General features: G+C 37.2%; 1 protein-coding gene across 2 annotated transcripts; it reads left to right on the top strand.

The window, feature by feature from the left end:
• Positions 1-829: 829 nt before the first annotated feature.
• LOC123866602 lies at positions 830-26,596 on the top strand. 2 transcript variants are annotated; one of them, XM_045908253.1, is made up of 22 exons: positions 830-2,155; positions 4,103-4,258; positions 5,472-5,581; positions 5,931-6,072; positions 6,525-6,651; positions 7,293-7,423; positions 7,747-7,950; positions 12,995-13,138; positions 14,702-14,890; positions 15,087-15,222; positions 15,713-15,847; positions 16,667-16,874; positions 17,459-17,624; positions 17,973-18,134; positions 18,336-20,070; positions 20,454-20,652; positions 21,421-21,604; positions 22,063-22,241; positions 22,956-23,149; positions 23,330-23,527; positions 23,737-25,089; positions 25,572-26,596. In XM_045908253.1, the coding sequence occupies exons 1-22, from the start codon at positions 1,352-1,354 to the stop codon at positions 25,730-25,732; spliced, it is 7,017 nt and encodes a 2,338-aa protein (XP_045764209.1). In that variant the 5' UTR covers positions 830-1,351; the 3' UTR covers positions 25,733-26,596. The 2 variants fall into 2 exon arrangements, with proteins under 2 accessions (XP_045764209.1, XP_045764210.1); XM_045908254.1 differs by having other exon boundaries at positions 4,106-4,258.
• Positions 26,597-27,337: the final 741 nt, after the last annotated feature.

Below are 27,337 nucleotides of genomic sequence, written 5' to 3' on the forward strand. Positions count from 1 at the left end.
TTTGTCAGAAAAGCCTTAAAAAAAGTTCATAACTGAAAATCTTCTGCTAAGATTCATAAATGAAAGAAATCCGAAAAGTAAGTTACCTATATCCCTTAAAAAAAATATTTCTGTGATGATTAACAAACTTATTCCGGAATCATAATATTATTATTGTACAGTAACTAGCTTGTTCCCTTTGAAATTAGGAAAAATTAAGCTTCCCTATGAAATACTACCCTAGAGACTAGGCCGCTAGGGAAGGTACTTAAGGAATATGAGAAGAATATTGTTCTGTCAATCTCCCGTGTGGCTATGCATTGTATATCAGTCCGTTAGTCACGGCAAGAAGTAAGGTCACGGTTGACCTGGCGGTAGCAATACTGTTTTTATGTAAAAAGTACTCTGTGCTATTTTTACTAAGAATATGGAACATCTTTCCAACTTCTCCTCCTAATCCTTTCTCTTTATAATATTACTACCTCTATATAATAGAGAAGATAAAGATAAAAATATGCTTGTATAATACTATACATAATCGTAAACGAAGGATCAAACACGATTAATTTCCGTCTCGGCAGTTTCAGTGTACAACATACCTATTAATTTTATTTATCTGTGGTTCGTAATTAAAAAGTGATCCAGCTTCCCATGTTCCCATGCATGCACATCCCTTTACGTAGCCGTAGACTAAAGATAATGACAAGTGACAATCTTCGGATTATGACTGAAAATGTTGCCATTTCTAAAATATTTGCTTGAGTATTTTTTACCATATTGACATGTACCAAAAGAGATGTATTTTGTTTGAGAGGATTGAATTAATGATAGCTGAATGCTTTTACATTATTATTAATTGTCATGGGATTTTAAACCTTATGATTGAATGACAATAGAATTCTCATGGTGCAGCTTCGCAAAACGGCTAACAATTTTTGTAAACACGCTTGTGGAATACACAAATTATATGTATAATAGGCGAATGCTATTTATTGCGGAAGTAATGGCTTCCTAAAATTTAATTGCTGGTGTTCAATTTATAAGACAAGTTCATAAACATTAACGAAAATAAATCGAAAAGAAAAACTTATGAAAGTGCAGTGCTTCCAGTAAATATTTGTGTCATCCGGCTTATTTCGGATCGTTTGGAATACCGCGTCTGTAAAAGGCTACAAAGAAATATCGTGAAAATGAAAATTTCATGAAAAAGATTTAAAATCTTTACCGGTTTTGATAGAATAACAATATAAATTGGTCTTTAGTAAGTATGATACAATAATACTTGGTGAAAATGATAACTACAACGTGATGATTAGCGTAGCAGTCATTATGCATTTTCAAATGTAAGAATCGCAAGGGAGTGTTTATTGACATGGGTGATGCTGGTGGGACGATGTCAGTGCGCGGCAAAATGAAGCGGAAGGTGGAGGACGACGAGGACTCCGACGAGGACGTCTGTGACAGCGAAGACGAGGACGAAACGATCGCGCGGATACAGCGCGCTCACTTCGCCCAGGCCGCTGCGATGAACCCTCGGAGGAAATCCAACACTCGCCCGCGGCCCATGAGCCACAAGAGAAAAATGCAAGCTGTTAAAAGCTTCCACAATTTCACCAAGAAACTGAAAAAAGACACTGGTATAGCGATACGTAGCATAATCGGCAACGATATATTAGATTTAAGTGACAATTCTAGTGAAGACATTAAAACAGACAGTGACGGTTTATCTGATGAGGAGTTTGAAGTGAACCCTAGTGCAGTGCAAGAATTGGAGGAAGAGAACGAAAGTTACATCGACCCTGAGACGGGGGACTTTGTGCAAGGTAAGAAGAGTGAGGAACCGAGTGAAGTGAAAACAGTACAATCTCCTAACTGTGAGTCTGTGGTGCAGAGCGAGGAGGAGCCAAAGACGCTAACGATAAGTGATATTATCAACGAAGGAGATTTGGATTTAACAAAAAATGTAGAAATATCTGAAGTGGAGGAGAGTGAGCTATGTCCTGGGAAGACAGCAGAAGACTTGCTAAATATGTCAAAGCAGGATGAAGGTAGCCAGGACTATGATATCAATGAGAAATTAGATGAAATGGAGGACATAAGCGCTAAGGCTTTGGATGGTGAAGGTGAAACAGGGCAGGATCAGACTGAGGACAAAAAGACAGAAGCTGAGGAAGAGGTATGTTTCATTTTTTGTTTATTTAGTTTTAATTTAAAAAAATGCCAAGCATTCAATACATTTTACTAACAATAACAGCAGGCAATTGCTTGTAACTACTGATAAAAGTTTGTTTAGGATGATGATGTTCTCGTCTTGGAGAAAGTACCTACTTATTTCTAGGATACAAGGTAGACAATGTATCCTAAATAATGTAAGGTATGGTAGGTAGGTTGGTAGACACTAGTGTTCTTATGATTTTTATATAATGAATAGAACTAGTTGATCCACCACAGATCAACTGATATTTTTGAAAATCGGTGAAGGCCTGAGATTCTCAAAAATCCTAAAACACACTTTTCCATTTTTTAACTACCAAATTGTCTAAATACAAATTTTATAGATAGAAAAAAATAGATAGAATTTTAAAAGGAACCTACTGTCAAAAGATCAAGTTTTTAACTCGCTGTGGTTTATTTTGAGCTTTGATAGATCTGTCAGTCAGTTATGATGAGTCTTTACTCCTTTTATTATGTTAGCTAAAATATGGGTAATATATGAACATCAAGAGTAAAGTTTCATAGATAGAAATGTAATACGACAAGATCTATTTTTGCTTACAAGACCTACATACAAAAGCCTTAGTAAAAATGCTAGGTGTAGGTTTTCCTACACCTAGTCTGCTAGGTCATAATTTACAGAAATCCAAATTTCAAAGTAAATTCAGTTCAAATAAGTAGTAAGTCAATTTCTGGAATTAAATTTTGTTCTAGTTTCTTTCACAGTTTTAAATTTTTCTGCTGTTTTAGGTTGTTAAAGTTGTCAAAAATGGTAAAGCAATTTGATGATCAACTATTAAATATTAATTATTAACATACTCTTGGTAAATCAGCTATGAAATATGACTTTCCTCACTAATTTTTTCCTCCTTTAGTGGTTTGGCTGGGCAGCTGATGCCTATTGATCTGTTTCTGCCAAAGTAATGCTGCCTTAGATTATTTTGCATTACTTAAAAAAAAAGTAGTAAAACACTATAAATTATATCATTTATTGCACCACTTTAATGTAAGTGTAATAACAGTAAGTACTGAATTTTTAAATACACCACTTTCCAAGCCTAATTGATAAGACACTTCAAGATTAGATGCATAATAAAAAACTTTATCAGTTATTAAGGGATACCCAACAGTGTCATACATAATATGGTCTCCCATCATGAATCCTGAACAACTTTTTCAGCCAAATTGCAAAAATAGGTAGTGGATAATTTATTGGAGTGTATTTTATGTAAAATATAACTAGTAGTTGTGAATTGTGATTCGCTACTCTTAATACAGTAAGTTACTTGGCAGAGAAAACTTTGATGATAATGTTTAGTTTTCAACTCCTGACCCTAAAAAGAGGGGTGTTATAAGTTTGACGTGTGTATCTGTGTATCTGTCTGTGGCATTGTAGCTCCTAAACTAATGGATCAATTTTAATTTAGTTTTTTTTTTGTTTGAAAGGAGGCTTGATTGAGAGTGTTCTTAGCTATAATCCAAAAAAATTGGTTCAGCCGTTTGAAAGTTATCAGCTCTTTTCTAGTTACTGTAACCTTCACTTGTTGGGGGTGTTATAAATTTTTAATTTACACTTGTTTTAAATATTTCCTTGTAGTTAGTAAAGTTACCTTTGTATAGTAACAGGAACTTGGATTTAACCTGTGATTTAACCATCTTTTTTAATGTACATAAAGTGTATAAAGACAGCAGAGCATTTGTGCTGCCACACATTGCCAGTCAAATTTTCGCTTCACACACTGTATGGTAGCATCATAGTACATAACATATACCTTGGTCAACAGATATGTTCCCACAATACTTGACCAGGAACCTTTTTAAGTGACTCCAAACTGTATTCTTTATTATGTAAGCAGCGAAGAATTATTATTAAATATAATAAATAATTCTTCATGTTGTTGTATTCCTACAGAAAAAGCTATTAAACCCCAACGCGTTGAACGTTCGCCGCAACATCCGAGAAGTCATGGACGAGAAGAATCTAGACGCGTCGACGCTGGCCGCGCAGAGACAGGAGTCCGAGCGGTTGGCAAGAGTACAAGAACAGCAGAGGATAATAAGAGAGGTACATACTCATTACATTATATTATTATACAATTATGTATCTGTCTTCTCTAACTCTTTCTACCTCTACTCTTTCTTCTCCCTCTATCTCTTTCCATATATCTCACCCCGCTCTCTGCATAGTATTTCTCATTGCTCGTGGTTGTAATCTGTGATTGTAGGGGTTGAATAAAAATGTGAAGTTTACCCAGATTAATCCCAAATTGTGCAAAACTACTGAAGAATACAGGATTTTAACTTTGGTTCAACTATTATTTAGATCAGAATCTTAATTATGTTAGTGATAAATATGTGTCTCAATCGTTGACTATACGTGCTTTTCGAGGCTCCAAGATTTGAAATTGAGAGAATGACTGGAAAATATCTAAGGCAGAAATATATAGAGCTCACTTTGACTTTGCTCAGATTTCAGATTTATGTAGATATATAATTGTGTCTCATTTTAACTCTGTTTTAAGTCTGAGCAAAATTGGAGTATGTTCTATAGATTTCAGCCTAAGTGCCTTTGCATATTATGGCGACAATTTGACGTGCAATCACTGCACGTTTTACGAACGTACGTTCGACGTACGTTCGTAAAACGCTGCAAACTGCATTGCTAGTAGGTATACAATGTTTCCTGTCAGAATTTCGGCCACGGTGGCCAATCTTCACAGAGATTAGCCATCTGCGCGGGAGATCTTATAGTGTAAAAGTGTGTGCCCAAACACTTTCATAGTATCATACTCTATCTCCAGTCATGGGATGGCAATCTGATAAAATTGGAAACATATCAGGCGCTGGACCGACGGAGTTACACTCTCTCCGAGGAATGGGATGAAACACCGCTAATTGTCTAAATAATAAGTAGTAGATGAGACTTGCCAGAAAAACTCAATACCTATTAGTCTGAATCAGGAATCGAACCAAGGACTTTATCACAACCAAACCTCCTAACCACTAAACCAACAAGGCGGTCATACTTACATTACCTACGGCCACTGACACTGTACATTTGTTTTAGTTGTGTCCAACAACCTCTATTTAATACCACAACAATAGACAGTGAAGAAAATTTTTTTACAGACTACAACTCTTTTTTGCTTACAATTTGATGTCCAGTGCATACTAATTTTGACTGATTTGTGTTCTAAGTATCTATTCGATACATTTAATTTATTAGTTGCATGCTTCAACTTTGTGTAGAGGCTAAAATTACTACTATTTTTATGCAGGTTCAAAGACAAATAGCCATCAACCGACAAAATAAAATCCATCAAAAGACACTATCTTTACTGTCTGGTGGGTCTTCAATATTGAAGAAAGGAGCAGGACAAAAACTGAAGTATGTATATCATGTAATGTTGCATATTAATTTCTATAATAATACAGTATATTCATAAAAAAAGACTTGTTAGGTAATAGTTAAGTGTTTAAATGGGAACAAATATAATGCTCACCAAAAAAACTTCAACACCCAAGCTTTATTATAAAAAAAAACTGAACACTAAGAAAAATAAAACATCTCCTAAAACATGAAAGTCTAAAATTACAATATTTACCTAGATTTTTTTTCTTAATTTAAATATGCTTCTTCTTTATTTTTGAAATGGCTGTGGTAGACTGACCGATGGACCAATGAAACTATAAGGGTTGCTTGTTGAAACAAGAATTAACAATTTCCCTTTTTTCAGTTTACCCAACACAGTATTAATGAAACTACCATCTGGCGAAATAAAAAGGACAATAAACAAGGAACAATTAGAAATATCTAAAGTAGCTAAGCCTACAACTTCTGGTGCATCTATAGTACAGAAAAAACCCGAAAAAAAAGAGGTATGAATGTTTTTATGTAATAATATAGTCTCATTTTTACCCGACTGCGGCGAAGCCCAAAAGAGGGTTATTATTTAAGACCTTTTGATGACGTGGCCAATTTCCATTGCATTTAGCCATCAGTGCAGAAGATATTACAATATACAGCCATATGTGTAAACACAGGTACACTCTCTATTCCTTCACTTTCATAGTTTTGTAGGATGGAAAATTCGCCACGACAGGAGAGAGATGAAGAGCAAGTCCGTCGGCTCTACGTGCTCTCTGAAGCACGGGACTGAATCAGTTAACTTCATAACTCAGCTATTACTGAGAATTTTTTGATTTAATACTCAATTATTACTAATTTTTCGGACCCAACAGCAATCGAATCCAAGACTCGTCATCGACAGTCGAACATGTTAACCATTACGTCAGCGAGTAATCTTTAAACAACAGAAATAATTTGGCAGGTTGTGGAGATAATGGACAGCAGTAGTGCGTCATCATCGTCATCATCAGATTCTGATGATTGTATCATGCTGTCAGATTCCGAGGTTCCACCTAGCCCTGAGGCTGAGGAAGATCCAGGGAATTCTGGTAAGAGATGATAAGATAGAAATCCAGACTAAAAGAATTGGTTATAATGTGCATCAGAACCTGCATATGGTAGGGTTTATCATAGTAATATTAAAAAAGTTTAAGTTTTCATGCTATCATCTTGATTACAAACGTGGATAACTATCTCTCCCTGTATCTCTGTTTTTGGATTTCCCCATACTGTCTAAGTTAAAAAAACCGGCCAATTGCGAGTCAGACTCACGCACCGAGGGTACTCGGGTAATTTTTCCGACATTTTGTACGATAAATTAAAAACTATAATGCCTAAAAATAAATCAAAATCTGTTTTAGAATATATAGGTAAAGCCCTTTCATATGATACCCCACTTGGTATTGTTATCTTACTTTGAAAATTGAAACACAATTTAATTTTTTTTTAAATGATGCAACCAAAAATTCGCGGTTTTCAGATTTATTCCTGTACTTGTGCTATAAGACCTACTTACCTGCCAAAGTTCATGATTCGGTCTAGGTCAACGGGAAGTACCCTATAGGTTTCTTGACAGACACGACGGACAGACAGACAGACAAACAAAGTGATCCTATAAGGGTTCCATTTTTCTTTTTGAGGTACAGAACCCTAAAAACACTGTATTTACATATTTGTGAATTTGTTGTAGGTATGCACGTAAATGACGCGTACAATATCCCTGATGAGCAAGGCCGGGTGCTGATCAATATTGGTCACGCGGAAAACGAGGAAGGCATATACTTGGCGCCACAAATTGCCAGGGTCATCAAACCTCATCAGGTACTTTGGATTTTTTTTTCACATAATATAATATAACACTAGTTAAAGACAAAAGGGCCTTGTCCGTTAATTCAAATTTGCTCAGCGAGCTATGGAGAGGGCTATGTTAGGAGTTTCCGCGAGGGATAAGATGAAATTTTACAGCATTATATACTGTTTCATTTGAACTTTATTTGGCCTGTTATGAGTATTTTTCAATAGTCATTCACATAACTGAGGATTTTTACGTTTCGAAACATTTATGTATTAGAAATCTGTCAAAACGTAAAGTTTATTTGTCAGTTAAAGTTTATTTGACGATTATAAAAATTGTAATTCCTCAGATTGGCGGTGTAAGATTTTTATTCGACAACATCGTAGAATCTGTAGAACGTTTCTCGACATCTACCGGCTTTGGCTGCATACTGGCACATTCAATGGGTCTGGGGAAAACTCTACAAATCGTTTGCTTCTGCGATATTTTCCTACGGCATACAAACTCCAAGACCGTTTTGTGCATCATGCCTATAAATACACTACAAAATTGGGTATGTACATTTTACTTACATTACATTCAATATAAATTGTACCCTAACGTCATGTTGGCACCATTGCGTTCCTTGCTTTATTCCTTTTAAACCTTAGGTTTATTATTGTGTAAACTGCAATGGTGCCAACATAACGGCAGAGGTCAAATTATAGTGGACAGTCTGTAGCTTTCACCTTATGCTAGGAATTATGCTAGATATGTCCCTAGTCTTATTAGTACTCGACGAACGGGACCAACTTCAGAATGCTGTTGGCTCTTTCAATGAGTGCATTCAAACATATGAGGACGCTCTTAAAAAGATTTCTACATTGGAGGATGAATTGAGCAGAGCTCAAATAACAATTGAGGACCTTCAGTCTCAAATACAAACTTATGAAACTCGAGCTACCTACAGTTTGTATGATGAACTGCTCGCTTCATCCTCTACACCACCGGTGTTGACTATTGATTTGACTTGTGACAGCCCTTCCCCAAGCAGTAATAAGCCACTTAAAAATTCTAATTTAAATCTATATAGCCATAAAAAATTGAAAAAATATATTAAAATTAGCAGAATAATTAAAAAAACCAAAAATTTGATAAAATTGCAAAACGCCCATACTAAAAACATAGCATTGCGTAAGGAACGTTCACATCTGTTAAACAAACTTAAATCTTATTGTTCAACTATAAGAGACATTCAAGAAACATATGACTTGAATGTTCAATGCCTAAATGAGAAAATTTCAAATTTGAATGATTCTTTAAAATATATTTCTGATAAGTATGAGCAGTCACAAAAACAGATCCATGATCAAATACTGGTGGCTGACGAGTTGTTGGCCCTAGGTGCACAAAACATGGCTCGTTTTGAGTCATTAACAAGTAAATGTCAATGTACTCAAGGTGTGGCTATGGTTGACAATCATAGTAATAGTATATTGCTTACGGACAATTTGGATACTAGTCCGGGGCAATGTACACCAAGTAATGTAGAAATGCCTTCATCTTTGGATGCAAATCTTTCTTTGAAACCTAAGAGACAAACTATAATCATATCGGATAAGTTAGGTAGTGAGTTTGGATCCCTTTTGAGCTACCATGTTCAACACTCAGTGATTAATAGATGTTCACCGGGGGCTAGTTTGGACTACTTAATTGATAGTTTAAAGGAAGAAAATTTGGACAGCAACACAAACATTATTATATTGTTTGGGGACGGTTTAAGGGTCAAAAATTATGACATATCAAAATGTTTTGGAAAATTACTGGAATTACATTCCAAGACGAACTGTAAATTTATTATGTGTGCTTTTCCTTACTCTAGCACACTAAGTAAAAAACAAAACAATTATATATACAGATTGAACTTAAAACTGTATAACTTGACAAACTGTCATAGTGACACTTTATTTTACTTTGATACAAATAAGTTTACTTCTAAGTTTCAATTGATCGGTGATAGTATGTATCTTCCGAGAAAATGTAAGACAAGGATAGCGTCACTATTAGCATATAATTTAAAGGAGCCAGTTACAAGTGTTGTAACTAAGTCTTTTGACACTTTTACAAACTGTACTTCTAGTACTAATATTCTTTGTATTGACTCGAGTACTTCTAGTACTAATATTTCTATTATTGACTCAAGCAATAGTTTATGTACTATTAGGGACCCTATTGCTTGTTTAAACTAGATAGTAAGACAACGGAGGAGCTCTGTAAAATGAATACTGTACATCAAAACATACAGAGCCTCACCGGCAAAGATAGCCAAAATTTAAAACTAAGTAGTGATACAACAGACAAGCACTGTATTATTAATCTTGTACACCAAAATATACAGGGCTTGTCTGGAAAAGAATATGAAATTGAACTTTTTATAAAAAAATTAGATATTGATATTCTATGCCTTACTGAGCATTGGCTCAATAGTTATCAATTAATTGTCAATCTTGGAAATTATTCATTGTCAAGTGCGTTCACAAGAAAGAAGGCTATCCGCGGAGGATCTATGATAATAACCCGCAACAACATTAATTACAAGGAACGAAAAGACATTCTTAATCTTTCGGTCGAACGCACTATTGAGCTGTCCTGTGTTGAGCTGGAGCGATATATTATAGTTTGCGCATACCGACCTCCTTCAGGTGACTTTTCTCTGTTTGAGGACGTCATGGAGGAGGCACTGAGGCGGATATGTAGGTCATCAAAAAAATTATTGATTTGTGGAGACTTTAATATTGATATTTTACTTCACACCTCCTTTACAGATAGATTACTTAACTTATTTAAAAGTTTTAATTTAGAAAACATTTTTGTTGAGCCCACACGTGTAACTGCAACTTCAGCTACTTGTATTGATAACATTTTTGGTGATTGTAAAATTATTAAAAAATCCATTATCACCAATCTTAGATCCGACCACTGTGGACAAATGATATCTGTTCCCAGCTGTCAACTAAATACAATAAAAGTAGTAAAGTATAGGCCAGTCACTACTAAAAAAGTAAAGCAATTCAAACATAATATTTTATTCACTTTACCTTCACTTGACCTTACACAGGGTGGTCCGGATGAACTGTATAATGCTTTTTTTAACTTAATAAATTCCCAATTTAATTCTATTTTTAAAATCATAGAAAAAAGATTGTTTAAAAATCTTAAATTTAGCGAGTGGGCTACTGTTGGCATTTATAAAAGTAGGAATAAGCTGTTTGACTTGTATGCAGAAAAGCAATATAATTTTACTCCAGCCTTTGTTCAATATGTAAGAAATTATTCAAAATTATTTAGAAATGTTTGCATACAAGCTAAGTCAATTCACATAAAACGAAAAATTATTAATTCAGATAATAAAATAAAAGCAGCTTGGGAAATCATCACAGATGAAACTGGGAAACATAAAATGGAAAATAATAATAAATTGGAACTTAAAATTAACAATCACATTACTGACTCTGACATAGAAATTGCAAAGACATTTGAGGACTTTTTCCGAAACATCCCAGTTACCACTACTAGTTCCCTTAACTCGTCGCCAACAGAAGCCTATAATCTTCTTAGGGGCAATGTTTCTGAGTGCAGTGTACTATTTAAGTTTGAACAAATTACCCCACATGATATTATTAAGGTATTCAAATCTTTACAGTACAAAAAAACAGGAGACTTATGGGGGATATCAGTAAAAGTAATCAGCAATATTATTGATATTGTTGCTCCATATCTTGCTCTAATTTTTAATAAGTCCGTAGAGTCAGGATCCTTTCCAGATCTTATGAAATACAGTAAATTGATTCCTCTTTTCAAATCGGGCAGTAAAAGTGACCCAAATAATTACAGGCCAATTTCGATTCTGCCGACTTTTAGCAAGATATTTGAAAAAATTATGCTCAACCAACTGCTCCTGCACTTTAACTTGAATAAATTACTTCACTCGGAGCAGTATGGTTTTACTAAAGGACGATCAACAATCGATGCGGGCGCAATGCTTTTAAAGCATATATTCGATGCGTGGGAGAACTCACAGAATGCCGTTGGAATTTTCTGTGATTTGTCTAAAGCATTCGACTGCGTTGAGCACGAGACTCTCTTAGCTAAATTGAGCTATTATGGAGTCAAAGACACTGCGCTTAGTCTTATTGCGTCTTATCTCAGTGATCGTATACAAACAGTATGTGTAAATGATGTGAAGTCATCCGGATCAGCCTCATTAATGGGTGTTCCTCAAGGCTCTATCCTAGGTCCCTTCATGTTCTTGGTATATATAAACGATCTACCATATTTTGTCCAAAATACTTGCGATATTGTACTATTTGCTGATGATACGTCTTTGATTTTTAAATTAGATAGAAATGAGAATAATTATGACGATGTAAATAGAGCCATATCGCAGGTCACTCACTGGTTTACTGTTAACAATTTGCTTTTAAATGCAAAGAAAACCAAGTGTGTCGAATTCGCACTGCCCAATACCAAGACGACAAATAACATAAAATTAATGATAAATAATGATATGTTGAAAGTAGAGGAGACCACCGTGTTCCTGGGGATAACTTTAGATGCAAAGCTTCAATGGAACGCCCATATATCAACACTTGCTGGCAAACTCAGCTCTGCTGCTTACGCTGTTAGAAAGATTCGACAGATAACTGACGTGGAAACTGCAAAAATTGTATATTTTGCCTATTTTCACAGTATTATGTCTTACGGAATCTTGCTATGGGGTAAAGCGGCAGATATTGGAAAAATTTTCGTTTTACAAAAAAGGGCAATACGCGCAATTTATAATTTAAAACCGCGCGATTCACTACGAGAGAAATTTAAGGAAATAGGTATTCTTACAGTAGCTTCTCAATACATTTACAATAATATAATTTTTGTACGACAAAACATCCTCAGCTACAAAAAAATCGGTGATTTCCATGACAGGCCAACTAGAAATCGTAATAAGCTCGCAACTCCTACGCTCCGCCTCAGAAAAGTGGGAAAGTCATTTGTGGGAATGAGTGTAATATTTTATAATAAAATTCCACAGTCAATATTAGACTTGCCTTTACCAAAGTTTAAAAAATCCATTAAAAGTATGCTCCTGGCAAAAGCATATTACACAATCGAAGATTATGTAAATGATAAAAAAGCATGGATTTGACTCGCTCCAGCAATGCGCGGGTCTGCAATTGCTTGTATAGTATAAAATATTATTGTAAATTGCACAATTGAAAAGAGCAACCGCCGAGTTTCTTGCTGGTTCTTCTCGGTAGGAACGGCATTCCGAACCAGTGGTAAATTATTTGACGATTCAAAAGCACTTGTAAAAGTTTATTTGAATAAAAATCTATTCTATTCTAAAAAAATCTATTCTATTAGGAAAATTGCTTTATATATTGAGAAATAATCTAATATGTATTAACTAAACTAATCTTATTATTTTGTTTTAGTTGTTTAATTAAGTTTTGGTATTTTTTTCTTATAATTCAAATAGATTGGTTAGAGGAAAGGCGAAATAGTAGTAATAGTAAGTCAATGGCAAAATTAAATATTTTATGCATATTTCGCTATTATAGGTTGCGGAATTCAACATGTGGCTTCCACTAGACGCCACGAACAGTCCCCTGGCGGCGCACGGGGAAGTGCGACCACGTAACTTTCCCATCTATGTGCTCAATGACAGCCACAAGACGCTGCAGATGAGAGCCAAGGTTGTCAAGGTAACATGAGTTGAGTTTTATGCATGTTTTACATTAGGTGGTGAAGATTAATATGTGGCTTAGATTATATGCTATAAACAGTCCCCTGGCAGCACACGGTGAGGTGTGGCTGCGGAACTTCTCCATTTATGTGCTCAATGAAAGACACAAGACGCTGCAGATGAGAGCCAAGGTTGTCAAGGTAACATGAGTTGAGTTTTATGCATGTTTTACATTAGGTGGTGAAGATTAATATGTGGCTTAGATTATATGCTATAAACAGTCCCCTGGCAGCACACGGTGAGGTGTGGCTGCGGAACTTCTCCATTTATGTGCTCAATGAAAGACACAAGACGCTGCAGATGAGAGCCAAGGTTGTCAAGGTAACATGAGTTGAGTTTTATGCATGTTTTACATTAGGTGGTGAAGATTAATATGTGGCTTAGATTATATGCTATAAACAGTCCCCTGGCAGCACACGGTGAGGTGTGGCTGCGGAACTTCTCCATTTATGTGCTCAATGAAAGACACAAGACGCTGCAGATGAGAGCCAAGGTTGTCAAGGTAACATGAGTTGAGTTTTATGCATGTTTTACATTAGGTGGTGAAGATTAATATGTGGCTTAGATTATATGCTATAAACAGTCCCCTGGCAGCACACGGTGAGGTGTGGCTGCGGAACTTCTCCATTTATGTGCTCAATGAAAGACACAAGACGCTGCAGATGAGAGCCAAGGTTGTCAAGGTAACATGAGTTGAGTTTTATGCATGTTTTACATTAGGTGGTGAAGATGAATATGTGGCTTAGATAATATGCGATAAACATTCCCCTGGCAGCACACGGTGAGGTGTGGCTGTGGAACTTCTTCATTCATGTGCTCAATGAAAGACACTGCAGATGAGAGCCAAAGTTGTCAAGGTAACATCAGTTCAGTTATATGCATGTTTTATGCATTAGCTTGCGGAGTTCAACATGTGACTTTCATTAGAAGCCACATACAGTCTGGCTGTCTACAATAGCAACAAGACGGTGCAGATACAGGCTAAAATTGTCAAAGTAAAATTATAACTTCAGTCTTATGGTGATTTACATATGGTAGCAGAATATAACATGTGACTTTCATTAGATGCCACGAACAGTCCTCTGGCATTGTCCACGATAGTGCCAAGAAGCTGCAAATGCGGATCAAAGTTATCAATTATGAGGTCACCCTTATGTATTTTTCTTTACATAAGATACTACAATACAAATGTGGTTTTCATTTGGCGCTATGAACAGTCCTCTAACCCGACTCTACGATAGCCACAAGACGCTGCAGATATGGGCTAAACATTTCAAGTTGATATTGTGAGTTCTGCCATTTTTGCTCATCAGTTTATTTTGCAAGGGTTTTGACGTTTCTCAAATTTTATCATCACATTGACATAAACTGCCATATTGACAAGCTATCCTCAGGATCCCTTGACAACATGGAAATTGTCAACAGTCTTCAACACGAGAGATTTGTATAAGCGAAAATAGCCTACTGTCAAAAAACATGATCTCCCCTGGCCCAATATATTTCTTAATGTAATTTTTTCTAGGACTGGTCAACAACGGGCGGAGTTCTCATGATAGGATATGAACTGTATAGACTCCTTTGCATGAAAAAGGACAAAAAACCTCGTAAGAAAAAGAAAGCAGACAAACAAGACGACAAAGAGAAAGAGAAGGAAAAGGATAAAGACGAAAAGAAAAATGAGAAACCTGACGTCGCCATTGAAGATACACAGGTGTGTTTAACCATAATGTAAGCCAGACTAAAGGTCTCACCTATACCCACGGAATCGAAAGTCTTTTATGGTCCTTATTCATTGTAATAATATTCAAAAAGAATAATGTAGTTTAAAAAAACCGTTCAACTGTGAGTCATACAAGTCGAGTGTGTGCAAAAATTTTTGTTTAAATTTTTTTCTTTATTTTTATTAGGGTGTAGATTCGAACCAGTCCAAACCAGAGGACAATCGACCTGACAAAGAAGACGGCGATTCTTTACTCAACCCTGACGGTAAAGACGAGAAAAAAGAAGACGCTCCTAATGATGAAGAAAAAAAGCTATTAGATGGTTTGTAGTGTTTTAATTTTTTAGACAATTGAGATTGTAATAATGATTGCTTCTGCTTTTCCGAAATCGACTAGCTGGTTCGCTAAAGGTGACGAAACTGTACTATTTTCGAATTATTATGATTATGGGTGACAGTTCAAAGTACAAGTAGATAGTTACAGTGATGAGTGCTAACCAAATCTAGTCGATTTTTTTGCATCGAGAAATTCTGTAGGGAATAAAGTGGCCCGATCCGATTCATGGACCTAGTAGCAAAAAAATATATATTTATTTCAGAATCTGTTTTTATTCCAATCTTATAGATTTTTATTTCGATTTCTCTCTTCTACTTCTAGGGTCTTTGTTGTATTTTCGCAATGATGTGACCCATATTTTTATAAGCTATTAATTTCGTTTCTAGAAAGTTTACTCAAAATAATGATGGTAATCTTGACGTTAAGTAACTGAAATAAATACCTATCAGCATTAATCTAACATCTACTTCTTTCAGAAATGTACGAAGCCTTAGTTCGGCCAGGCCCCGACCTCGTGATCTGCGACGAAGGTCACCGAATCAAGAACTCTCACTCCAATATATCGTACGCCTTAAAACAGATGAGGACGAAACGACGTATCGTTCTTACGGGTGAGTGAATAATTTGAACATACTTTTATCAACGAGTCAATTTTGCCAACACTGAGCAAGATATTTGGATAAATCATGCTCAACCAACTGTTTCATCATTATAATCTTAAAGCTACGCCATTCTGAGCAGTATGGTTTCACTAAAGGTCGATCAACAACCGACGCGGCCGCAATGCTGTTAAAGCATATATTCAATGCGTGAGAGGGCTTACAGAATGGCATTGTACTTGTAAAAGTCTAATTGAATGAAAATATTTTGAATTTTGAATTTTTTTTTGAGCTGCGATGTTGAAGTAGCAATGGGCGGTACACAGCCAGAACAATGGCCGAAAACGCAGCATCAGCGACACCCTCGCTATAGCTAGTACTTAATATAGGGTGCTCTTTCTTGCACAATTGTTTAGAAGTAAAAAAACACGCTCTATGACCGTGACTGATCAGTGGGTGTGAACATTCCCTAAAAATCTAATAAAACACTATTAAAGTGGCGTCGATTTTGATGTTGAATGCCTGCATCTTTTTCTTTTTAATATTGCTAAAAAAGGACAGAAATTTTTAAATTAAAGACTAAATAGTGTTAATCTACAAAAAAACACTATATGCTTAAGACTGACATCTAAAATGATGAGGTTTGACAGTTTTAAATTGAATTAAGTTTATCTGTCCTTTTCTAATTACATTGGTTCATTGGTATGAAAGAGTTACGAATACTTTAAAATTTAGTTGCAAGCAGAATCAGTACCATTACCTACTAGCTTTTACTTGTGCCTTGGCCCGTGTGGTATCTGGATATTTGTTATGGAATATTTTATTTTTTAGGTTATCCTCTACAAAACAACTTGCTAGAGTACTGGTGTATGGTGGATTTCGTACGACCGAACTACCTGGGTAGTAAGACAGAGTTCTGCAATATGTTCGAAAGGCCCATACAGAACGGCCAGTGTATAGACTCGACGCCACAAGATATACGACTCATGCGGTATAGGGCTCACGTCTTACATTCCCTACTCGTTGGTTTTGTTCAAAGGTAATTTTTGTAACTAATTAGGTATAATATTGATTTTTGATAGGATTTCTATTTCCTCCAATCAAATAAAAAGCTTGTATTAGCGATAGGTACGACGACGTGGCTAATAATTCTGTTGTACACATCTCTAAACTAAGTTGACAGGTCTAAAACTAATGTTATTCTTTTCCGCAGGAAGCATTATGACAAAGATAGACCTTGTATATTAAAAATTGCGTGTAAGCCACATTGCCAACTTTTCTTAGCAGAATACTAAAAGTATTTTGTGCTTGGTTTTTGCGTAAATTAAATCAATGTGTTGCGTGTTCAATTAATGTGTTATAAACAAAATAATGTTTTTCTTGAATTGAGAGAGAATTTCTTAGAGATTTCGGACTATTTGAGTACCTACTCTAACTTCACTTTATTCAATGTTGTTTTAGTATCGAAGACAACTAGAAAAGTGAACCAATTTGCGCCACGAAAGATTTTTTGGTGACGATACCTTTAGCGAAATGGACTATTTTCAGTCATGGTCACAAATAAAGTTCGATATCATTCTGTTTTCACAGTAAAGTTTCAATATATTTCGTTCTTTCTCACAGGCGATCTCACGCCGTGTTACAATCAACATTACCTCAGAAAGAAGAGTACGTATTATTAGTGCGTATGACACCGTTGCAGCGAAAATTGTACGTGCAGTTTATGAACGAAGTAGTCAGGTCTGCCTCCGTTCCCAATCCTTTGAAGGCCTTCGCTATATGTTGCAAGGTAAGTTCGTGGGTTTTGATCGTCTCTTTTAATCAATATCTGACTTGGTATACATAATTGAACAATAATTTTGCAGGTAAGGTCAATATATGTGTAAACATGTGAAAAAATCCTCAATTATGTAATAAAATATTGACGATGAATTTACGACAAAGTAACTTAATAAGTGTAATATTTACACTGTGAGAAGTTAACGTGAAAATAGTCTGTTTTCGCATTGTGTAAAGAAGAACTACTTAAGTAAAGGGAGAGCGGTTACTTAAGTAAAGGTTCAGGTCACGCTATAAAGGTTTATTAATTTCTTATGGTATCTATAAAACCTAATCAATATTAAATATTTTTTGGTAGATATGGAATCACCCAGACGTACTGTACAACTTCTTGAAGAAACGCAACGAAATCAACTGTGCTATTGAGGAGGATTTAGATTTGGAAGAAATCGGCGGAGTGACTAAAGCAGGTCGCGCTAAAAGCACCAAAGCTGCAACAAGACGACCGGCCAAGCCAAGGGTAAGACATAGATTTGTATTTTGGGACAAATTAGTGTAGATTTCGATACTTTTTTGCCCCTATAAAACAAACAGACAGATAGACAGACAACAAAGTCGTGGTTTAATAACATATTTATTTTTTAGTTTAACCTCTATGCTGTTTGGTATAACCTCTATGCTGTTTGATAAATATCAAATAAGTATTTTTCTTTTACAACAGGGGTCCAAAAAACCAGCAGCAACAATACCTCCAAATACCACAGCACCTGCTGTACCTACCAATCATGACTCATCGTACCCCCCTAACGCACCTTACGGACCCCCAGGTGCCTATCCTAACCCGCCACATCCAGACCACTCACAATACCCACCGTACCAGAACTCTGGTACCGGGTACTATCCACCAAACCAAAACTACAATCAACAGTACGGAAACAATTATTATCCCCAACAAGCGCCGTACCCTAACAATTACCCCAACCAATACCCTCCGGGGACCCCCGAACAAGGGTACGATCAGAATTACTGGCAAAACAGTAACTATTACGGTAATCAGGGCTATTACGGTAATCAGCAGTACGGGCCGAATCAAACGCCCCCGGAGTTCAATGCCAACCCACCTTCAGAATATAACAACACTCAACCGTACCCGCCGAACTATACCGCTCCTCCAAACGAGCAACAGTATCCAGACAGTTCAATTTCTCCCTTCCCGAACAATCAAGAGGGATATCGAGCTCCGTTTCCAAATACGCCAGGGTACGCCGACTATAACGCGCAAAATCCACCGCAAGGAGCATATCAGGGAAATCAACCTCAACGCCCACATGGTTATCAAAACCAACCCTACCCTGCCCCATATCCGCCGAGTGGAGCATATGACGCCAACTCTTCTACACCGTACAATCATTACGGAAATCAAAATTATCCAAACTATCCCAACACTAATCCACAAACAAGCATACCTAGTCAACCTCAAGCAAGCATACCTGATCAGCCACAAATAAAAACTGAATGCCCTATGGATGCCAACTATCGACATCCTGACATTAAAGCTGAACCGAACGTACCTCCAAATTCAGCAGTCGTCCCATACGGCGCACCGTACAATTACCACCAACAAAACCCGCAGTATCCAGAAAATCCAGACAATCCGAACCCCAATTACAATCCATACCCTAATTATTCAGCGCCGCTCGAGACTAAACCACCTCTATGCAGCGCCGGTTCTGGCAGCCCCGTAACGTCGTGGCCTCTAACGGAAACTTTAAAAACTGAAGTGGACAAAATTAAAGCTGAAGAAAAAATGGAAATGAAGTCCGAATCGGACGGAGAAGTTAAAATTGAAGATTTAGACACGAAAAAGATAGTAAAAGATGAGATCAAAAAGGAACACAATACACCAAATATGTTGCCTAAAAATGTACCGAATGAGCCTCCTCAGAAAACTGATAAACCACCACCTAAAGCTAGTAATGCCAAAGGTGATGTTGGTCAAGAACAGGAAACTGTAAAAAAGGGCAGGGCAAAACGCAAACCGAAGGAAAAGAAAGAAACGGACAAACCAAAACCCAGAGGTCGGCCCAAAGCCAAGGGACGGAAAGATCGCAAAACTTCTAAAGAAAAGACCAACGAACCAACTAATTCAGAATCTGAGGAGAGTGATAAAGAGGAGAAATTAACTAAGGAAGAAAAATTGGCTCTATCAAAACAGGTCGAGGAAATGACTTATGATTGGGCGACAGAGCTACTGAAAGACTATGTGCCGGGTCTTATCGAAAATTCGGCAAAGATGGAACTCTTCTTTTATATTCTAAACGAGAGTATAAAACTAGGTGATAGACTTCTGCTGTTCAGTCAGAGCTTATTCACTTTGAATCTCATTGAAGACTACCTAGAGAGGAACTACATACCAGGAACAAATCAACTGTGGGAGAGGAATACGTCCTACTATCGTAAGTTGAATATTTTAATGATTTTAAGTAGCAATAATAAATGCTTGCAAAAGCTATCTTGTACTAAAATTGGTAAAGCCCAGATGATGCCGAAATTTTCATTGTTTTGATTTTCTTCTCTAAAATTAGAAACCATGCAGAACAAGATTCTTGGTGGTAACTTTTGACCGCTTCATTTTTTTACTTTTAAAAACACAAACTGATCACAAAAAGTAGCCTGTAAGAGATTGCTTTAGCAATAAGACCGCCTTTGCACCCTTTGTATAGTTTCTTCTGTATCTGGTATTGTTTTCTTGTAATGTGTGTATGTAACAAAGTTTTCTAAATAAAATAAATAAATGATCTTTTTTTTCTTATCGAAAAAAATATATTTGTATTGTCAGGACTGGACGGTTCAACACACGCGCTGGAACGCGAGAAGCTGATAAACGAATTCAACGCGAATCCCAACGTACATTTGTTCCTGGTGTCGACTCGCGCGGGCTCTCTGGGCATAAACCTGGTGGGCGCGAACCGAGTCATCGTGTTTGACGCCAGTTGGAACCCTTGCCACGACACACAGGCTGTGTGCAGAGTTTATAGGTAGGTGCTTTCAGACCATATTATTCTAGCATTACTTTGTGCATATAATATGTTAAGTGGTTTTGTGATTTCGGATATTTTCGAATTTCTAAACGAACGTTTGTGGTTAGGACCTAATGAAACTATGCTACAATGTAGTATGGTTTGTCATGTTACCTCTTATATCTCTTAAATCTCTACTTCTTAAATCTTCTTCTTATACCTCTTAAATCTCTTTTATAAGAGATTCCATTATTCTAACATTGTTCATCCATTTTGATGCTGCGGCGACGAGAGTAATATAGGCGTCAGTCACCCTTAACTGACCAAACCCTTATTTTATCGCAAAAGTTAATGCAGTGCCACTTGTAAAATCCACTATCTTGTTTCATAAGCTAGACTTTACCCAACGCAGCACATCTTAGCACGAGATTGCACATGTCGAAAACTTTGATGGTTTTCGTTAGGTATAATTTTGTGACGAAGTTTTTGTTAGGGGTTAAACTGAACCATCATCATCATCATCATTATCAACCGATAGACATCCACGGCTGGATAGGTTTCTTGTCGAGACTTCACATATTGCGGTCTTACACCGCGCCGCCTAAATCCAGCAGCTCCCTGCGACCCGTTTGATGTCGTCTATCCACCTAGTGGGGGGTCTTCCAACGCTGCGCTTTCCGGTGCGAGGTCGCCATTCTAGCACCTTCGGACCCCAACCTCTAGCGGTTTTCGAATATTTTTGCCCTGCCCATTGGCGTTGCACTGAGTGTCAAATCTTTATTGCAGATACGGCCAAAGAAAACCGTGTTTCGTCTACCGTTTCGTAATGGATTGTTGTCTCGAGAAAAAGATATACGACAGACAAATCAATAAGCAGGGCATGGCCGACCGAGTCGTGGACGAGTGTAACCCCGACGCTGTGCTCTCGATGAAGGAAATCACCAATCTTTGCTTCGATAACGACGAACAGGTACAGAGTTTTCTTTACATACTCTTTTAATGTTTAAACTATAGTGAGTAATTTCCATTTTAAGTATAGAATGTACCGGCTATGCTCACGTATTTAGTTGTTGTAAGCCCGACTAGTTTCGAACTCATCCGGAGTCCTTTTTCATAGGGACTCAGCTCATTTTCAATTGTCCACTAAGTACAACAACAACACAAGAAGTATTGTAAGCTAAAACTAGCTTATAACAAAGCTAAATAACTATGTTATCCACCGTAGACATCAAATAACAGACTTTAACGCTTGCTTGTATACAAGACTGGCTTTTAAATATCAAGAGTGATATTCATTATTAATAAATATATTATAGTATGTATAAGATGGCTCGAACCCATAAATAAGGTCCCTGGACGAGCCTCATCAGACTCATTCCAACAAAAGTGAGTTTGAGCCATCGAAATAACAGAATCTTATCATCCTAGGAGGCAGAGATAAAGGATTTGTCAGAGCATAGAGATAAATATATAGATGTGTTGATGCAAGGCGTAATAACGCTGCACAGTAAACTGTTGAGTAAGGAACCGTTCCAGCATGAATCGCTATTGGTGGATAGAAAGGAAAAGAAATTATCTAGTGCAGAAAAGAGGCTCGCGCAAAGAGGGTAAGTTGATGAAAATTATTTTCGTATTATAACGTAAAGACTAAAGAGCTATTTTATATGACCATGTTGTACGTAAATCTAAATCCATACTAATATTATAAATGCGAAAGTGTCTGTGTGTGTCTGTCTGTCTGTCTGCTACGTTTTCACAGGTCAACCACTGAACCGATTTTAATGAAATTTGGTACAGAGTTAGCTTACATCCCGGGGACGGACATAGGCTACTTTTTATCCCGGAAAATCAAAGAGTTCCCGCGGGATTCCTAAAGACTCATCCACTTAACCGATTTGTATGTTTGGTACCGAAGTATCTTGCGTGCCTGTAATCGAAATAGGCAACTTTTTATCCCGGAAAATCAAACAGTTCCCACGGGATCTATAACAATCTAAATCCACGCGGACGAAGTCGCGGGCATCCTCTAGTAATATATAAAAGGAAGAGCTGACTGACTGATCTATCAACGCACAGTTCAAACTACTGAACGAATCGGGCTGAAAGCATGTTAAAGCTATTATAGCGGACGTAGCGCTAAGAAAGTATTTTTGAAAATTCAACCTCTAAGGGGGCAAAATAGGGGGTTGAAATTTGTGTAGTTCACGTGGACGAAGTCGCGTTCATAAGCTAGTGAGTTTATAAATTTTTAAAATAGTAAGCAAAAATGTTTTTCAAACGTCTACTGATTGTCGAAAGCTTGATTTTGTTTCTTTTACTAGGTATGAGTTAGAGAAGAAAGCGGCTTTAGCCCCTAAACCGACCACCGCGTACAGAACAGTACGTACGGCAGACGGGAGTTTGGTACAACGACCGGTTGCTTCGGTGCGACCGATGCAGCACGGCGCGCGCTGGATCCCCGCGGACGTGTGGCGGCGGCAAGGCATGACGGCGCAGGAAATGACACTGCCGCTAGGTAAAGTACTGCAGAATTTTTTTAGCAGACGCCTAGCGTCGTCGTGTAAAACTCGCAGCAAATCAACTTCCACAAAGCAAGACAATTCATCTGAAAGTCCATCTGAAACTATGTTATCAATTCCGAAATAGCATAATAGTTTGTTAACGCCATAATAGTCATAATACTTTAATCTTTCAGATGTGGTTATACCTACAAACTCGGCTGAGAAAACCAATATCGTGCTCAAAGCTGGCCAGCGCGTCATGGTGTTGAAATCGCCCAAAGGAATTTACATGCAACTTGAGTCGGGCAAAATTATTGCGATCAAAACTTCCTTCAAAGGCCTGGGGGGTCAAAAAGGAGCTGACAATAAGGACAGTCCAATAGGCAAGAAAGGTATAAATTATTATTTTACTAAAAATATCAATCTTACTACAAAAATAAAAAAAATACTTAAGTGTAAATGATGACTAAATTGAGGTTTTGACAGTTTTCATATGGGAAATCTATGAGGTTTAAAATACAGATGTATTTAACGCTTGTTTAATTTTTTTTTGTGTATAATTATTTTATTATTGTCAAATTATAATCCGTATTTAATTTAGTTTTAGGTAATCGTCCAACACCAGCCAATATCCCAGGATCTCTGAAAAACAACTCGGCTATAACAATAACATCTAAAGTAGGGCCGAGACCAGTGTTTAGCCGAACTATAAGGCCCGGGATGAACAAAATTTCGAGACCACTTCTTCCAGGTCAAAAAATTGCCGATATAAGAAATCGTTTAGGAGAAATGCGGGCATATAATTCTATGCGTCCGAAACTCCCAATGTCGCATGGGCGTATGCTGAGACCTAATTTGCCTGGTTCGCTAAGCATAACTAAAATACCTAAAGAAGTTAAGCGACCTGGTAATGCTAATGGTCCATCCGCAAAAGTTGAAGAGGAAACTGAAATTTTAGATAGCGACGATGAAATTGACGATTCCAAACAAGTAAAGAAGAAGGAAGGAAAAAGAGAAGCTGATAAAACGAATTTCGATGACAGGAAAGATGACAATACAAATAAAGAAACCAATGACGCAAAGAATGATAAAACCGTAAATGAAAACGTTAATGAACAAGCCAAAAATGAACTGGAAGAAGCAGAAAACACTAAGACATCAGAAAAAGAAGAATCTAATATTGAGAATACAAAGCCCATGATTCTAACGACGGATGAGAAACTACCTTCAGAGGAAGCGTTAGAAATCAAGCCGTCAGAAAGTACAAGTAAAAATGATGAAACTCCTGCAAGTTCACAAGCTAGCTTATCAAATGAACCTATGAATCTCGTGAGTCGAACTTCGAGTAAGATAAATTTATTGAAAAATTATAGACACCAACGTCCGATAAGTCGACCACCGACAGAATCGAGCCTGAGTCAATTAGAAAGAACTGCCATTTCGCTCAACAAGGAAAGTCTTCCTGATTTTCGTAAAAATTTAGACGATATCACACAATCATATTCCCCTGGATCAGAAGAAAAGACTTCGTCAAGAAAAAAGAAGTCGCCGAATAAAGTCGACGTATCTGACTCCCAAAACGAGAAGCAAACTAATTCAATGTCGCACAGCGTATCTAGTCTACTGAGCAATACTCAGAAGCCGAGAATAGAACATGGAATGCAAAATTCTGCGCCTCAAAGTCGGTTACCTAATGTAGGAAATTTGCCACCAATGCCCCATGATCCTCAGTCTATACCTTATAATATGGCTAAGCCTCAGCCATTGCCAAATGTTGCGCATAGTGCGATAATGGCTGGTGGCCCACCGTTGGGCAGCGAAGGGGAAAATGTTGGGAACACAGCCATTAGCGGTCCGCAACCCCCAACTGCGATGTCCCCTAATCCATTGCCAGTTCCGGGTCAACCTTATGCCGGCAATCCCCCGCCTGAAGGACCTTATGGACAGTATCCAGGTATGTCATAGTATAATTGGTCACACATAAATTGCAATAAAAATTACCCTAATATTATGATCACATTTCGGAATCTTTGTATAAATTTTTTCTTTGATAATTTATTTATATATTAAATAGAGTGAAAAAGAAAGTACTCTATAGCCTTTAGACTTGTCATTTTTGAACGTTGGCATATCAATAGAAGATTCTTCGAAGGTGGCCTAAAGTTAGTGCATTGGTTGAACTACCATAGATCATTATGTAAGTTTTACAGGAAAAATAAAACGATGTCTCTAACTAGCACAGTCTTTTACAAATCAGCATTAAAACTTTACAAATAAACTTAATTGTGCGGTTCCAAATATAAGTGATTCATTTTTGGGACAGTAGATTAATTTAACCAAACAACCATTTATGTTTCGTTCCAAGCTACGGGATCCTCGGTCCGCGAGTCTGGCACCCACTTTTTCAATTATTTGACCAATGGTTCTGTCAATCAGGTTACGGGATGGGGTACGGCGCTTATGCTGCGAACGCGGCGTATTACGGCGGGTACGGCAGCGGCTACTACCCGCCCTACGGCGCGGCGCCCGCTGCCCCCTTCGCGGGTACTCCGCCCGCGCCCGCGGAGCCCTACCCACCGCCCAACCCGCAGTGGTAAAATACTTAAGAGACATTATCAACATATAGCGAACTTTTGCCGCATAAACAATAAAAATAAAGACTTAGGCAGCCACGTCGAACGACGTCAACATGTGTTAGGCCTTGTACAGATTGGGTAATGAAGGCGAATTGTGAGCGCGACTGACAGACACCGAATGCTCGCTTGCCTTCGCTATTGTAGAGAATCAGTGAAGACCGCGAATCGAATGGGTAGATTTGTCAAATTATGAAAGAGTTCTCCAGATTTTTAACTACACATACAAAAAAATATATCGATCCGTTGCTTCGATGCAATGTGATTGAAAGACAAACCAACAAACAAACGCACTTTGGAATTTATATTATGGGTAGTGATCAAAATATTGACCAAAAACATTTCTCAGCTATTTTTTGGACACACAAGTTGCAAATCCTTCTATCTATTCCCGTGGGCTGTCGGTATGAGCTTCGTCATAATATAGAATATCAAAAACACTATTTTCATCATTACGAATTTACTAAATACCAGATACTTGATACCAGAAAATCCGGAAAATCTACATTGCAACAAGCTCTTACCGATTTGTTCGCCTTCTCTGACTCTACAAGAGCGAAGATGAGTGGACTTTCAGTGTGCATAGGCCACGCTTGTTGCTTAGTCTGTACAGGACCTTACAGGTTCGTACATTGTGACTGTCCGCCCTTATACTCTAAGGGATGCCGGTAAAAATCCATAAAGATCGAATGCATTAATAATATTTGTCACTTAGTAAGAAAACCTAAACAACCAAGACTTTACCAATTCCTTTACTTATTTTGTAATTTTTGTACAGTAAAAGATTAAATTGGATACATATTTTAACATATCCTTACATCAAGAACACAGAAACAGTATCACTTTCTAACCCTTTTACTCTCCAATGGACAAAATTATTAGAAGATAGAAAATAGTCCTTGCGTTAAATAAAATACCTTACATATTTTAAAATCTAACGACGCGTCAGGACTTCGTCTGTGGTGGCGTTTGCTGGCGCGCGTGTTGTGACTTTTTGGAGTGTTTTTTTGTTAAAACTGACTGGAAAGTGCTCTAAGGGGGTGCCGTGCGTATGTCGGCGAGCGCCGGAACAGACGGGGTCCATACTTGTATAGTTTAGCTAACTTGTTACAAATAACTACAATCTTGACATTGGCTAATCATTGTAAAAGCCAGACGAGAGAGAAAATAAAACGACGCGTCAATGTATTTTCATGTATTTGATCAATATGGATTCTTATCGCCGTCTCTTGAATTTCGAGTGAGTGTTTCCACGATCCTGATCCGATCGTTCATACCTATTGTTTAATCTTAATGTAATATGCCATTAATAGTTACTATAGTGATTTTTTTTAATTAAATTAATTATATTAGAACAGAATTCGGGCGTCGCCGTCTCTGTAAATTTTTGGAAATCTGTGAGTGTATTGATATATTTTTGATGATTTTTAAATGATTAATTTGAAGGAAATAGAGTGCACCTCTCTCAAATAGATGGGAAATAAATGCAGTCGACGTCAGGCAAAAAGAGCTTTGACGTTGAACTTGCGCAGTGGGCGATTTATCGATATATTTGGTGGTAAAATGGCG

Source organism: Maniola jurtina, chromosome 7 (genome assembly GCF_905333055.1).
Source record: "Maniola jurtina chromosome 7, ilManJurt1.1, whole genome shotgun sequence".
NCBI classification, from domain to species: domain Eukaryota; kingdom Metazoa; phylum Arthropoda; class Insecta; order Lepidoptera; family Nymphalidae; genus Maniola; species Maniola jurtina.

Excerpts from the sequence above, each read along its gene's own strand:
- LOC123866602 (XM_045908253.1), top strand. The coding sequence starts at position 1,352 with ATGGGTGATGCTGGTGGGACGATGTCAGTGCGCGGCAAAATGAAGCGG. Across the intron at positions 15,848-16,666 it reads ACGACGTATCGTTCTTACGG|GTTATCCTCTACAAAACAAC; the intron begins GTGAGTGAATAA and ends TTTATTTTTTAG. Across the intron at positions 25,090-25,571 it reads ACCTTATGGACAGTATCCAG|GTTACGGGATGGGGTACGGC; the intron begins GTATGTCATAGT and ends TCTGTCAATCAG.